This window comes from Suillus bovinus (assembly GCF_016758785.1).
Source record: "Suillus bovinus strain UH-Sbo-P2 chromosome Unknown EDB93scaffold_19, whole genome shotgun sequence".
Lineage (NCBI taxonomy): Eukaryota > Fungi > Basidiomycota > Agaricomycetes > Boletales > Suillaceae > Suillus > Suillus bovinus.
Window position 1 is genome coordinate 208,711 of NW_024542075.1, and position 15,332 is coordinate 224,042.

General features: G+C 46.8%; 2 protein-coding genes across 2 annotated transcripts; one reads left to right on the forward strand and one right to left on the reverse strand.

The window, feature by feature from the left end:
• Positions 1-5,038: 5,038 nt before the first annotated feature.
• Positions 5,039-5,900, forward strand: EDB93DRAFT_1040169 (uncharacterized protein; the record flags this gene model as incomplete). The annotated part of the gene is made up of 4 exons (XM_041444545.1): positions 5,039-5,245; positions 5,297-5,486; positions 5,538-5,612; positions 5,680-5,900. Coding segments are annotated over 4 exons (693 nt in total), but the record flags the coding sequence as incomplete, so codon positions are not given.
• Positions 5,901-8,384: 2,484 nt separating this feature from the next.
• Positions 8,385-13,525, reverse strand: EDB93DRAFT_1249264 (CHAT domain-containing protein; the record flags this gene model as incomplete). The annotated part of the gene is made up of 8 exons (XM_041452830.1): positions 8,385-9,020; positions 9,205-12,495; positions 12,548-12,666; positions 12,720-12,859; positions 12,912-13,062; positions 13,109-13,188; positions 13,244-13,258; positions 13,311-13,525. The coding sequence occupies 8 exons, from the start codon at positions 13,523-13,525 to the stop codon at positions 8,385-8,387; spliced, it is 4,647 nt and encodes a 1,548-aa protein (XP_041308891.1).
• Between the last annotated feature and the right edge of the window lie 1,807 nt (positions 13,526-15,332).

The following is a 15,332-nucleotide window of genomic DNA, read 5'->3' on the forward strand; positions in this document are numbered from 1 at the left end:
TCATCGGCGGCGGGGATTACGGACATAGAGTTTGAATGAATCGTGAAATCTGGGTTATACCCATAAAGAACTTTAAACGGACTATGACCGGTTACTGTGACTGCATTGTTGTGTGAAAACTCTGCTATTGGCAGCCAAGATACCCAATCATTCTGTTTGTATGACATGAACATGCGCAAGTATTGTTCAACTTCTTGGTTTACACGTTCAGTCTGTCCATCGGTTCTGGGATGATAGGAGGTCGACGCAGACCATTTCGTTCCTAATCTTTTTGACATCTGTCCCATGAACTTCGATATGAACTGAGTTCCTCTATCTGAGATCACTTTCTTCGGTGTTCCGTGATGTTTCCATACATTCTTCAGAAATAGCTCGGAAATACCCTTCGAGTCTACGTCTTTGGTGGTGGGGATGAAGTGTGCTTGTTTCGAAAATCGATCAACGACTACAAATATGCTGTCACACCCTTCACTCTTCGGCAAATCCACTATCAGGTCACAGGTGATTGTCTGCCAAGGTCCTTCTGGGACTTCATTTGGCTGTAAAGGCCCCGTTGGTTTACTCGGGAGCACTTTCGTTTGTTTGCACCTATCGCAACCATCTACGTAATCGTGGACATACTTCGTCATTGAAGGCCACCAATAGTTTCTGGAAATCAATTCTAAAGTCTTAGCTCGTCCAGGATGTCCAGCCGGTGGAGAGTCGTGAAACAACTCCAATATCTCTCGGCGGATCTCTTTGTCATTTGGAACGTAAACTAATCCTCGGAATAACACCAATCCATCCTCTACATTCCACTCTTCGATTCCTCCACGCAATTGAACCGGTGCTGCTTTTAACGTTTCTAACGCTCTAGCGACTTCAGGCTCTCGTTCTGTGCATTTTCGTATCTTTTGGAGTAACTTTTCTTCTCCATGCGCCAAAACTTGGCCTCTTTTAGCAGCTTTTACGGTAAAGAATTCCGGTTTCAAAAGAATGCGATCTGAGTTATCGTTTTCTACCCCCCCTCTATGGTCTGATCTCCGAGAAAGACGGTCTGCTTTGTCATTAACCACGCCAGGCTTGTGTTGGAGTGTAAATTCATACTCCGCTAGGAAAAGACTCCATCTAGCTTGCCTTCTGGTCAATTTTTGACTCGTCATGAAATATTCAAGGTTTTTATGATCCGTCCATATTCCAACTGGGTGAGGTGCTCCCTGCACATAGTGCCTCCACTCTTCCAACGCTCTAATGATCGCTAGCAATTCCTTATCGTGAATGTCATAATTTCTTTCTGCATCATTCATCGATTTGGAATAATATGCTATTGGATGCCACAATCCATCTTCCATCAGTTGAGAGAGAACTGCTCCTGTTGCGTAATCGGAAGCATCGGTCTCTATTTTCTTTTTCTTCTCAACATCTGGCATGACTAGGACGGGAGCTTCTGTGAAATGTTTCTTCAGTTCATCAAAAGCTTTCTGTTGTTTTTCCGTCCAGTCCCATTTGACATCTTTTCTTAGCAGATCATTCATTGGTCTGGCTATCTCTGAGAACCCAAGTATGAATCTTCAATAGAAGTTGGCAAAGCCCATGAATGCTTGTATATCTTTTACGCATTTGGGAACAGGCCATTTCAATACTCCTTCTACTTTCACAGGGTCCATCGACACATTGCCTTCCTCCACGATCAACCCAAGGAACTCGACTTTAGACTGTTCAAAGCTACATTTCTCAGGCTTCAAGAACAGGTCATTCTCCTTTAACCATTTCAGGACTTCTCGTACCACCTTTCGGTGTTGCTCCCTATTTCCATTCGTAAAGACCATTATATCATCAATGTAGACGACTACTGTTTTGCCATCTATTAGGTCTCTCAGAATTTCATTCATCATCGTTTGGAAGGTTGCAGGCGAGTTCGTGAGTCCAAAATACATCACGGTCGGTTCGTGGTGACCAAACGGCGTTTTGAAGGCCGCCTTCCACTCATCTCCTTCTTTCATACGAATGTTATTGTACCCCCATCATACATCCATCTTAGAATACATCGTGGCACCGGTTAAAGCATCAATCAAATCTTGAGATCTCGGTAGCGGATATGCATTTTTTACCGTCTTCTCATTGAGCTTTCTATAGTCCATCACCGGTCTTAATTTGCCATCTTTTTTGGCCACAAAGAAGAAAGGTGCTGCTACTGGAGATTGTGAATCTCTGATACGTCCCAGTGCAGTCTCGGTTTTCAACCATTCCTTCAGTGTATCCATCTCTTTAGGTGACAACGGATAGGGTTTCGCATTTGGCGGAAGATCGCCCTCATCTTTAAGATCTATCCCATGATCCCACTTCTTTCTTTCAGGGAAGCGCTTAGATTCTTCTTCTGAGAAAACTCCCAGGTAATCATGAAGCCAGTCAGGTACCATCTCTTCTACCGACTGCTTCTTCTTAGTAGCTTCTTCTGCTACCTTCTGCTCCGTGGCGACCGAGGCTTTGTATTGAATCCATAATCTCTCAGGACTCTCCTCATCTTCTATTTCTTCCATGGTCGTTCTCTTCTCTGCCACGTTTTCTTCATCATCTTGATCTGCCATAGCAGGCAACAAGCCGGGTACGTCATCGACTTCTTCCGACTTTTTCTTTTTCTCAGCCCTGTTTCGGAGTCTTTTCTCCTTCTTAGTTTCACATTTCACCGGGCACCGTGAAAGCGAAAACTTCCCTGCGTTCCAATCAATCTCAGGGTTATGGTATCTCAACCAATCGATCCCAATGATCACATCATCACTTCCTAGATCTGTAACCATGAATGCTACTTTTTCTTCTTCATGGTTGCCGATTTTAAGACCTAGTTCGGCGAAATGGGTCATCGATCCCGAGGCGTTAAGAGATCCATCAATGTTTTTAACCTGGATCGGACGCAGTAATTTTCTACAACGAATTCTGTTCTCCTTGACAAACTTTTCGTTGATAAAGAGCGTGGATGCTCCACAATCTACAAGAGCTTTCAAATCTGCAGATTTGTTCTTTCCTTTCAGTGTAATGGGGAGATAGAAGTGTTCTGATTTTGTCTTTAGATTTACTTCTTCTACATCCGCAAAGTTTGCAAGGATCGAGTATCTACTGCCCGATTTGTCTGTCTCTTGTTCCTCCAAGATTCTATTTCTTCTAGAAGCTTCCCATTCTTTAAACCATTTAGGCGGTTCTGATGCCTTTTTAGCAAGTGCGTCTGCCTTGGCTTTTATCTTAGCCAGCATCTCTTTGCCTTCTGGTGATATGGTCCAGTTCTTGAACCATTTGGGAATCTCTGATTCTTTCTTCTTTGCTTCTTTCTGAGCTAAGAAATCCTGGAACCAATTAGGAGGTGTGGAGCTATCTGAGGAGGGAGGGGAATTCGGAGTTCTGCAGTTTCGTGCAATGTGATTTGGCTTTCCACATTTGTAACAATTGAACGGCTGTTTAGGCCCATTCATAGCCTCATCAAGTGCGTGAAACTCATGCAAGGAATAGGTTTTTTTAGTCATTGTACCAGTTGTTTTCTGGAACCCGCTTTACTAATGACGTAAGAAGTTTGAAGGGCGAGTCGTAACGGCCCTTCCGGAAAAGGAATAATGAAGTGGTGGACGAGTCGTAACGGTCCACCCGAAAAGGAATGATGATTAAAGGGAGAGGGAAAAGGGAATACGTAAATGGAAATCTGAAGCGGTCCCCGATACTAATCAGATCTACCACGTACTTCAGGGTCAAAGGGTTCTTTATTCAACCCTTCTGACACTTCCCTATCTACTAACTAAAAGAAGTGTACGTAAACTACACCTTTGTTAAGTGAGAAAAACGCGGTGTGCTTCGTGTGTGTTACTTCTCAATCACCGACAAGGGTACAGGTCTAGGACAAGTTATCACTCTTCCAGCCGAAGCTTACAAGTGCGAGTCTCACTAGAATCCCGTATCTAAATCCTCTTGGTAATGATGGTAAGACTATCCGCAGATGCGACAGTTCTACTAAACTTAACGGAAAGGTACTACGTGCGTACGAAGGAAAAGGTAATCGTAAAAAGGAAACTATAGTAACGTGAAGCAGGCAGGGTTTTGGGCCAGCACTTCAAGTTGCAGTGAGACGCCTAATGTCGTCAACACCTCCGTATACTGGCGGCTGCAATGTAAGGCAGGGCCTGGTATAGGACTACTAACTACAAAAGACTATTGGTAGAAAACGCTCAAGTGGGCAAAGGAAAGGGTTTCAAAGAAAAGGGTCGCGGTTGTTTAGACCGGGCAAGGTAAAATGTGTGATGATGTTAGACGTATGTTTTGCGCAGTTATGCAGCTAAAAGACACGTGTAACGACGAGTAAAGATGATCGTTTGAATCGTTGGTTAACCTAATGGTCTACCAAGTATTCAAAGGATATAGTGATGAATGCGAGCGGTATGCAAAGAGTCGGAGTCTCCTATAGTTCAAACCTAATGTCACAACCCAAATAACGAATAAATGCTTGGGCAGAGACTAGGACTCGATCTAAGGTTATCGTACAAAGAGAGAGGAGCAAGTACGTCTTGGATTGCTACAGTTGTAGATACAAGAGGTTTGAACTAAGGAACTATCTACCAAGACATGCTAACTATATACAACTATTGAAACAGAGATTGAAACTGAGTTCTAACTACTAGCCAATCATAAAATAGAAAAGGGAATCGTACCATAGAACATCGTAGAATATTAAAGAAGTATCACGTGACCATATCTTATCTTATTGTATCTTATCTAATCTAATCACTGTCAAAGAACTCGTCTTCTTCATCAGTCACATCGAAGACACGTGTCGTGGGCGCCAATGGAATCTCTGAACTGGTAGATGCTTTCGGGGTAGGATTAGGGTTAATCTTAGGCGCTGTGTATTGGCGCTTAGGAAGATTCAGGAAAGAATAATGGTTCGTTAAAGGTACTCGTGACATTGCCAATAAATGGAACACTTTCGTTAAAAAACAAGTCGAACTTCATAATGCAGGTATGTTCTACTTTTATCTGTTTTTTCCTGCCATCTCAACGTATCACTACAGCATTACCGGCTGGCGAGAAGCGTCACAAGGCATGTGAGCTCATGTCCGAAATTCGCGCACATTGGCAGGAGTTGGATGAAGATCAACGCACCATCGAAACTCACGATGTCATTGAAATCCTTACTGAGCGTCGTGAAATGAAAGAATTAGCCACTCACAACACCATGGTTCACGCATTCAATGATGCTCAGAGGACCCTCGAGAAGATAGATCGCGAGGTAAGGTTTATTTCATATAGCGAGATTTATATTACTGATGATTATATCTAGTTGACAGCTTTACATAGTTGTACTGGTGTTGAATTCATCTTGCTTGGTGTACGAGGAGATACAGAACATTGGAATCAGCCCCATGTTTTCCACACCGCTCGTGCAGCTGAATTCTTCGATTGTTGCTTCAAGACTTCAATCGGCACACTCGCATTTCGCTTTGAAGGCTATTGTATTGCAGGTGTACAAGGTATGAATACGGTATATGTCTAATCTATCTTTCTGACTTCAACTACAACAGGCCTTGCAAAGACTCACCTGGATGAAGTCCTCGACTTGAAGAAGAAGCTAAGTGAATTGATATTACAAAAGCTTCGTGAGTGCACCATCTTTATCCTCCTCCGACTCATTTTCATGTTTGGCTTGTTTGTTTGTTGTCGCAGAGGCTGCAGCGGCACCTGCACATGCACAGCGCATGTATTATACTAACTTTGATACCAACATTACAGCAAAGTACCGCGTAGTACTTGAGAAGTGGCCGCTGTCGAAGTTCTGCTGCCCTGGTGACATAAGTTCACGAAATGAACTTCATGTCTTGTATCATGCCTGGCATACTAATACTACTTGCTTTAGGCGCCTTTCAGATGGCGAGTTCGAGGATTGGGAGAATGGGAGGTTTGATGATAGGATGGCTGAGATGTTGAGGGATGATGAAAACGTTACTTCTGCTCCTCCCACACAGTCGCCTTCCCCCCCTTCGACAGAGACACCTACTATGTCAACATTGGATCTTTCAGAAATGCAGAGTGGAAAGTGGCCTGCGGACGACCTCAATGGTGTGTTCTCTGTCTCAGGAGAAGCAATGCCAGTCCAGAAGAGGGCACGGAAAGAGCGCTCGGACAAGGGAAAGAAGCGCGGCCCCAGGAAACGCAACTCTGCATCCACATCTATCCCCTCCTCAGATCCTTCTGCCACCCTTACGTAGTCTCTTGTGCGAAATCTTGTGCATTACTTTGTAGAATAGCTCTGCCGTTCAGCACCTTCACACTGGAGCTTAGACTTTGGGTACATATATTTCATATATTATATTTCGCTCTGTTGTCATATATCTACACCTCAATACTACTGCTAATGAATTCAGAAACATACAAGACATAATAATTAAAAAGGTCCTGAAAATCTGGTGAGATTTGAGTGAGGTACTCGTGCTCACTGTCGAGAACAGTGAGCACGAAGGTTTTCGGATGTTGCCGACGATGAGCAGCAAATGGTTACCATATTTGGTATGTTTGCGCTCGTTGGCATTCGGTAACATTTGCTGGTGGATGTTGCCGGTGTGGGACCTGGGTGTGATTTCCCGAAGTGTAAATATTCAGCATTATTACACTATTTACTGGCAGTGTAGAGGATTTGCGTAATCTATTCTAATTAGAATGGCGAGTCCCTGGGAGTATGGCATTCTTATTAAGGCCATATTATGTGATGTTGAGGTGGAATTAACAAATCGCTTATTGTTCACCATACATATGCATGTGTCCCTGATTACATAGAACAACCGAATGCCTTCAAAATTTTCACTTGAGACCTCGTCTCTCTAATTCGGTGCTCATGTGTATCTCTATTGAACCTACAATATATCTCGCCCACCGCGGCAGTTGAACACTATCCATGCAAGCATATCTCTTTCCCAGTTTCGACAACCAAAACCGTTACCTCTCCTGGTCGCTGAAATAGCACGCACTTGATTCCTGCAACTGCTGTGGCATCACCCTCCAAGCGCCTCAAAATGCCTTAAGCTCGCGGTACTGATGTGAGCCCCAGCAATTAGTCGCATCTCACTGATTGCTACATGTATTCTCTCCTTGATGCGTTCATATATCTAGATCTATGGTCGACCTTGTGTTGCAATTTTGTCCAGATTGTTGGCCAGGAGTCCATGATATCATGAGGGCACACGACAAGCAAAGCAACTTGCTGTAGCTTCGAGGCTCGAATGAGTGACATGGGATCCTTGTCGTGCCAGAGTGGCATGTAGTGTTCATGAAATTATCTGTGAGTGCCAACGCTAGCACTATCAGGTCCATATGATGATGACGTTTTCGCGATTCTGCCGCTATTCTGGTGATCAGCTTCCTCTTCGGTCGCTTCTATGCTGATAATGGCTCTTATACTCATCGCACAATAATGCAAAGTAGAATCTACAGATATAATTATCAGTGGGACTCAAGTTTTAGATCAACTGCAGGCAGCCAATACGAATATGACCTTGCACTCGCTTCCTGGTAACCACTAGAACGAAACGGGCAATCATTTGTACACATCAATAATGCGCTGCTCGACTGTCGACATTACTGCGACACTAGTATACAAGAGCAAAGGATATGCCCAATGTATATTCCCTCCTTCAAACCCAGGTCTGCTAGTTCGTCTAGTTTGAGCAGTGAGATCAATGGTGAGATGCCTAGCTAGCGCTGGACTGACTGATTCCATGAGCAACGGTGGCGGAAGCTTCCAACTCAGAAGGGCTGCATCATGCGCATCTGATTTCAGATACTCAATTCATTATGATGAGATACACATCATGATATGTTACAGCTTTTTCGCATCCAGCCTTCAAACAGTCAGGTACAGCTGTTGCAACCTGTCATTGGCATCAACCACATACCAGTGATCAAGTACGAATTTTGTGGTCCTCCGAGTCGATGAACGAGCCGGAATTTGATAGATGGATTATTCAGTAGCTCTAACAAAGTCCTGGCGATCTTGATGAAACATACATAGGCTGAGCAGAATCTCGAACGCTCGAAGCAGGATCATACATTGAATGACGCAAGCTCAATTTCAGCAGGAGATCATCCTTGTCGCACAACGTGAAGATGTTATGCCAGATCATTGTTGTGCGACTTCAATCTTACCCACAAATCATCAGCCTGAGTGCACAACCACATCTGGCTCCGAGGTGATAAACTACAAAATTTAAATTTAAATTCAAGTCAAAATTGGATGTCCATATCGTGTAGGTATACAGTCACAAAATCTTAAATATCAAAGTCCTTGGCAACAAGTTTTGCGTGGCCATGACTGGATGTTACATGCAAAGTCGTCAAAAATACATTGATCAGCAAGGTGGGAAGACGCACAGTATCGATCATATGCCAATATGCACGAACAATATGCGCTGGTCCAAAGGTATGTCTTGGTCAGAACCTAGCGAATACACCGCTCGGTGCAACGCCCGGGCAGCTCGTTTGGAGTTCATCGTGCCATCCCCGCAAAAGTTTTCATAGAATGCCTTGACCAAGCGCTCCACCGTACTATCATTGACCTTCCATAATGTTCCAATAACGCTCTTGACACCGGCAAACTGCAGGCCAGCCGCTAGGTGTATCACTTCATCAGGAGTATTGCGGTCACCCACTGCGGTGTCGCAGGCAGAAAGAAACGCAAATTGATGCCGAGACAGATCTGTTTGTGTGATGTCTAGGAGCGAAAGCGGCTCGTCGCGCATAAGAAAGGCCGACTTGAAGGGTTCGGCAATGTTCTGTGTCCCATGACACGCAAGATGGAGCCAACTATTGTCTCGCAATGCGCACAGTGCTCTCGATTTCGTGGCATCAACACTGGTGATCTTAGAGAACGAAACAGTTGGGGGAGGGGGCAAAAGGTTTCGCACCAATTCCAGTTCAGGCTCCACAGAATCCAAAGTGAATGAGGCACCGGCTGGGTGATCCTGACCAACGGCAACAAACGGTACTGAAGGGGACCTTTCATTACTTCTGCGAGCCTTGATCAGCGCGGTGAGCGATGGCGTGTATGAAGAGATGTAGAGGTGTGAAAGGAACCGTCCTTGTTGCCTGTACTCGCCAGTGGCGTGCAACGGCAAGAAATTGAAGACAGATGTCGGGCACCACCATATTCAAGATCCTCGTGGTGCAATTCCGTCCAGATTCTCAACCACCGGGGCGGACGACGTCATCCCACAACTCCGTCAAGGCTTTTTTGAGCGCTGGACTATCTGTGCGATGGAGTTTGTCCACCAATATCTGGAGCTTCTCAATGCTGGTAGAGAGTTGGATGCTGATCGGAGTTTGCTTGTGTGAGATGATGATGACATAGCAAGATGACTTGCTTCCAATGAGCACGATGATGGGCCCTTCACGAGCTGCTTCTTGAAGATCGGAGAATAAGGGGGGGAGGAGGAAGCGAGAGAAGCCCTCGATGTTCCGGATCTCTTCTACAGCACTTTTCCACTCCTTCACTAGACGTCTGTACCGGGTTTCTTCTGCGTCTACGCTGACTCTTGACGTTGCGTCTGGATGACTCGCAGGAGGTTTATCAAGGAGGGAGCTAAGGTCTCTGAATCTCTTCAAGAGGGTCGCTGCATGATCACCGCGTGTCTGGAGACCGTCAAGGGGCATGCGTAGTCGTGTCATCTGGGTCCAGATGACAGTCCTGCCTTGCTCCAACAACTCAACAGCACGACACACGTCACCGCTACGAAGAGCACACGATGCAGCATCAACGGCAAGTGTACTTGGGAAGTCCTTCATGACGTTGTGTCGAGATGAAACTGAAGCCGTCGTAGACATGTAAGTGTCCATAAGTTGCATGGCAGTCGCATAAGCCTCCAGTTGAGTAGCATGTCTGTATTCATCAGCATGGTGAACCCAGTCTAGACTAATCCGCAGGCGGAATAGCAAGCCTCCAGAGACAATATTCGCTGCTGCTTTGAGGTGATTTGTAGCAACATTGAGACCGTCCGTATCTTCGCCTGCCTCAATGTCGTCAAGCGCTGAACGATAGAACGATAGATAGGCATAAGCAAGCGATACATGGACTGATGCTTGACGAGGATCATGTTGCCTCAGGAGAATCAATGCACAACGGAGGTTTTCTTGTGACTCGTTCAGGTCTTCTCTGTTACCTTGGTGGTCAAAGCGGGAGGTGAGTTGATTCGCGAGGTTGATAAATGACATAGACCGATCTGTGTGACCGACAGGGCGCAAGGCCAGCGCTTCCCTGTGAAGTGCAATAGCCTTATCCAAGTCTTCTTCGTTGCCTCGGTGCTCAAAGCGGGAGGAGAGACGAATCGCGAGGTTGTTTAATGACTTGGACCGATCTGTGTGACCGACGGGGCGCAAAGCCAGCGCTTCCGTATGAAGTGCGATAGCCTCATCCAAGTCTTCTTCGTTGCCGCGGTGCTTGAAGCGGGAGGAGAGATCATTCGCGAGGTTATTTAATAACATGGACCGATCTGGGTGACCGGCGAGGCACAAGGCCAGCGCTTCCGTATGAAGTGCGATAGCCTGATCCAAGTCTTCTTCGTTGCCTCGGTGCTCAAAGCGGGAGGAGAGACGAATCGCGAGGTTATTTAATGATGTGGACTGATCTGGGTGACCGGCGGGGCACAAGGCCAGCGCTTCCGTATGAAGTGCGATAGCCTGATCCAAGTCTTCTTCGTTGCCTCGGTGCTTAAAGCGGGAGAAGAGTTCACCCGCGAGGTTATTCAATGACGTGGACCGATCTGTGTGACCGACGGGGCACAAAGCCAGCGCTTCCGTATGAAGTGCGATAGCCTGATCCAAGTCTTCTTCGTTGCCTCGGTGCTCAAAACGGGAGAAGAGTTCATTCGCGAGGTTATTTAATGAATTAGACCGATCTGTGTGACCGGCGGGGCACAAGGCCAGCGCTTCCCTATGAAGTGCAATGGACTCATCCAAGTCTTCGTCGTTCCCTCGGTGCTCAAAACGGGAGGAGAGATCATTCGCGAGGTTATTTAATGACATGGACCGATCTGTGTGACCGGCGGGGCACAAGGCCAGCGCTTCCGTATGAAGTGCGATAGCCTGATCCAAGTCTTCTTCGTTGCCTCGGTGCTCAAAGCGGGAGGAGAGACGAATCGCGAGGTTATTTAATGACATGGACCGATCTATGTGACCGACGGGGCGCAAGGCCAGCGCTTCCGTATGAAGTGCGATGGCCTCATCCAAGTCTTCTTCGTTGCCTCGGTGCTCGAAGCGGGAGAAGAGTTCACCCGCGAGGTTATTCAATGACGTGGACCGATCTGTGTGACCGACGGGGCGCAAGGCCAGCGCTTCCGTATGAAGTGCGATGGCCTCATCCAAGTCTTCTTCGTTGCCTCGGTGCTCAAAGCGGGAGGAGAGTCCAGTCGCGAGGTTATTCAATGACATAGACCGACCAGTGTGACCGACGGGGCGCAAAGCCAGCGCTTCCGTATGAAGTGCGATAGCTTCATCCAAGTCTTCTTCGTTGCCTCGGTGCTCAAAGCGGGAGGAGAGAAGAACCGCGAGGTTGTTTAATGACTTGGACCGATCTGTGTGACCGGCGGGGCACAAGGCCAGCGCTTCCCTGTCAAGTGCGATAGCCTCATCCAAGTCTTCTTCGTTGCCTCGGTGCTCAAAACGGGAGAAGAGTTCATTCGCGAGGTTATTTAATGAATTAGACCGATCTGTGTGACCGGCGGGGCACAAGGTCAGCGCTTCCCTGTCAAGTGCGATAGCCTCATCCAAGTCTTCTTCGTTGCCTCGGTGCTGGAAGCGAGTTTCCAGCATGAGCGCCAAATTACTTAGCAACTGCGCTCGACAAGCATGCCTGGTGTTGCAGTACACCAGTGCGTCAACATGAAGGAATATCACTTCATCTAATTCATGGGGTTCATCTCTCTGCAAACACCGCTCTGCTCGATCAACAAGTTGATCCAGCGATAAAGGATGCACGGATGCTGCCCGCTGCTCCCGCTCAAAATCATTTACGTCAATGTTTCCGACAAAATGCAGAGCAGATGTTTTAATTGTAACCAAAGCTGCTCTGTAAATGTGGCTGTTGAAGTGGCAAACATCGATGACTTCGCTCAGCAAATCTTTAGCTGTGTCGGCATCTGTTTGAAAGCCGTGTTTCGCGAAGCGAGAGAGCAGAGAAATGGCGAGATGGAGTTGAGTGGTAGGTCGGTCTGGATGACCCATGGGACGCGAATCAAGGGCATCTTGAAAAAGAGAGATAGGAATGTCGATGTTGAGGTATATCCCATTAGCTTGGCAGCTAAGGAACTTTGCGGTGGCTAGATTGAAGAGTGCTGCAGGGCGGTAGGGATGGTCCACGGGACATAGATCCAACGCGCGTTCAAAGTGGTTTATGGATCGGTCGAGATCCCCACTGTTCTGCGTCCTGCGGTATCGTACGAGAAGACGATGTCCGGCATCAGTCTCTAGCGCTAACGAATCCATATCGCGTGATGTAACCTACATGTTACACGTCTCAGCATCAGAGTGCGCAACTCCATCAATCACTCACGGTAGTAAGGGGGCAGAGACCTGCGATATCATTTTGATCAGGCAGTCGCTGCTCCACTGACATGAACAGTGAAGTACAAGCGGATACGACTTCCTCCTCCTTTGACTCAAAGATTATGGCTACGATACTCGTTAGCATCCATCAGGTGTTACTTGCAATAGACAATACTGACAAAGCGATTTTTCGCTGCGATCCAGTAGTTCTCCGACAGAGATCTCAAGCGTGCGCAGGAGTTCCCCGTGACAAACCATGGGACCCATTTCATATGAGGCATACAAGCTGACCTGAACTTTAGTAGATGGCTCGCATGGCCTCGAATTCTTTCTCAATACCTGCAGGACAGACGGGGTTAAGGATCACTCACAGAAGAATGTGCTCGTGCCATTCGATGAAAGCCTGATCCACCTGTACAGACTTACTGCTTGTCTGGTATTCAGCACTGTCAACCTTGACCACCACATGAAACCCAGCGGGAATCCGTCGGAGACCAAGGGTGAGATCAGTCGCGCGAATGGCTTGAAAATCGTCAATATATGCTAAACCTAGATTGATATCACATACTAGTAATGAGGGCTTGTTGCACTTCGCTGAAGGGTATCTCTCCCGGGTCCTGGGTGTGTCCTGGGCGGCTTGGCTCCTGACTAAAAAATACGCACATTGTTATGTATGTAGATGATCAGTGCTTCATATGCTCACTCGTCCTTTTTTTGCCTAAAGATGCGAGATTAATTCCATACATGTGCTGAACAACATGACAACTTACGACTGATGGTGTATTGAACTCTTCGTCTTGTTGTCGTTATCTTTGTCTGACGACTTACACTTATGCTTTCTCCCTTCCAAGGGCTCACTACCGGAAGTAGATTTCTCTCCTGGAGTTGGGGAAGTTTTGCGCGATGACGCTGAATGAAAGTTTGATTCTGAGTCTGATTCTGACGAGCTCGAAGATTCGAAGGTGACACGTCGTCGACGGGCCATAACGACGGCTGAGGGATGGACTAATACTTGAGAGTAAGACGTGGACTGGAAATCACGAAACTTCCTCAAGTATTATAGAGGAGGGAACCGGTGGCACAGCATGTACATAGCATCCACGATGAGTCCACAGGAAAGACTCGGAAGTGACTTGCAAAATACCGGGCCACCCACAGCAGTAGGCGTGAGATTTGTATACTTCCAGCAGATGCACGTTCTAGGGTGAGATATTAATTATGATAGGCAAAACGATAAGGCGGCGAGGCAATTTGCTTAGCCTATTGCGAAATATCGCGCCCTTAACAGGCCATCACCTACAGTTGCTGTCAGACAATGACATCGACGCATTGCGCGAGGTTATAACTGTGCATGTTGGGCTTTGTCCGCTACAAGGAGTACGGCAATCAGCACCAGTACCAGTGCTTGGCAAGGATCAATCGAACATATGTCAATTGACGACCCAGCGTATAAGGAGCCTGGAGCCTGTCGGTTGGCGTCCGGTACCGACTAATTTGGAAGTCCGATTGGTGCATACTCCGGTTAGACGGCGATCCTGCGGCGATTACTAAGCCACTGAGTTCAGTAAACCATTCTTTGCAGAAGTGACTGATATCCATCACCGTAAAATTTATAGAACCACTAGTGCATTAAAGACGTGGAAAGAGTACTGCCTAATACTGGATGGAAGTGCCGCGGCTCTCTGACCTGCGCTTCTTTTGAAGTCGATCGGGATCACCCATGTAGGGCGGCTTATCCCTCTGTGCCAGATCTCTGGGCGAATCGCATGCCATACCAGTACCTCGCCAAGGACCTTTGCAATAGACGTTTTATCTTATAACACGCATGACAGCCGACAGCATTGACTCGTGTACCCGTCAGCATCGAACGTTCGAACATTGAAACGATGCAAGCTCAAATTCAACAGGACATCATCGTGTATGTTCACTCGACTGTATTGTTTTAACACATAACGCGGGGCTTCGTATTTGGCTAATGACCAGTGGTCCCGTCTCAAATCTTCATAAGAACTGGATGTCATGGTGAGTGGGAGTGCATCCAACGCCCTTACTCAATTTCAGACACTCGACTATCACATTCATCGCATTTTGCGTCTTGCCACATGAGATGTTACGCTAGATCAGTGTTGCTGAACTCCACTCTTACTCAGATCATCAGCTCGAGTACACAGGAGCGGTCTCCTCTGGCTCTGGCGAGGCAACAAAGTTGAAAATAAAATTGAAGTCAAATTTGGGTGTGCATATCATGTAGGTATACGGTCTCCAAGTCTGGAATATCAAAGATGCTGGCAACAGCTTGCGCGTCACCATGACCGGATGCTACATGTAGACCTGTCAGAGATAAGAGAGAACTGAACTGACCGCGTATGTATAAGTGATTGACGGGGATCGTTTTGCGTCAATGCACGGTGTAGCTTCTCCAGTGACTCGTCAAGGTCTCCTGTTATGTTGGTGCTCAACGCAGGTGGATAGTCGATGCGCTAGGTCATTTAGTCTCATGGACTGATTGGCGTGACCGACCGGGCACAAGGCCAGCACCTCCTTGTGAAGTACGATAGCCTGATCCAAGGTCCTCGTCGTTGCCTTGGTGGTGAAAGCGAGAGCAAAGTTGAGCCGCGAGGTTATTGAATGTCATGGACCAATCTGGGTGAGCCACGAGGCGCAAAGCCAGCACTCCTGTCTAAATTGCGATAGCCGGATTCAAGTCTTTCAGTATCACAGTGAATCATAATGAAGAGATATCACTTTATGCAATGCACGCGGTTCATCTCTCTGCAAACACCACTCATTCG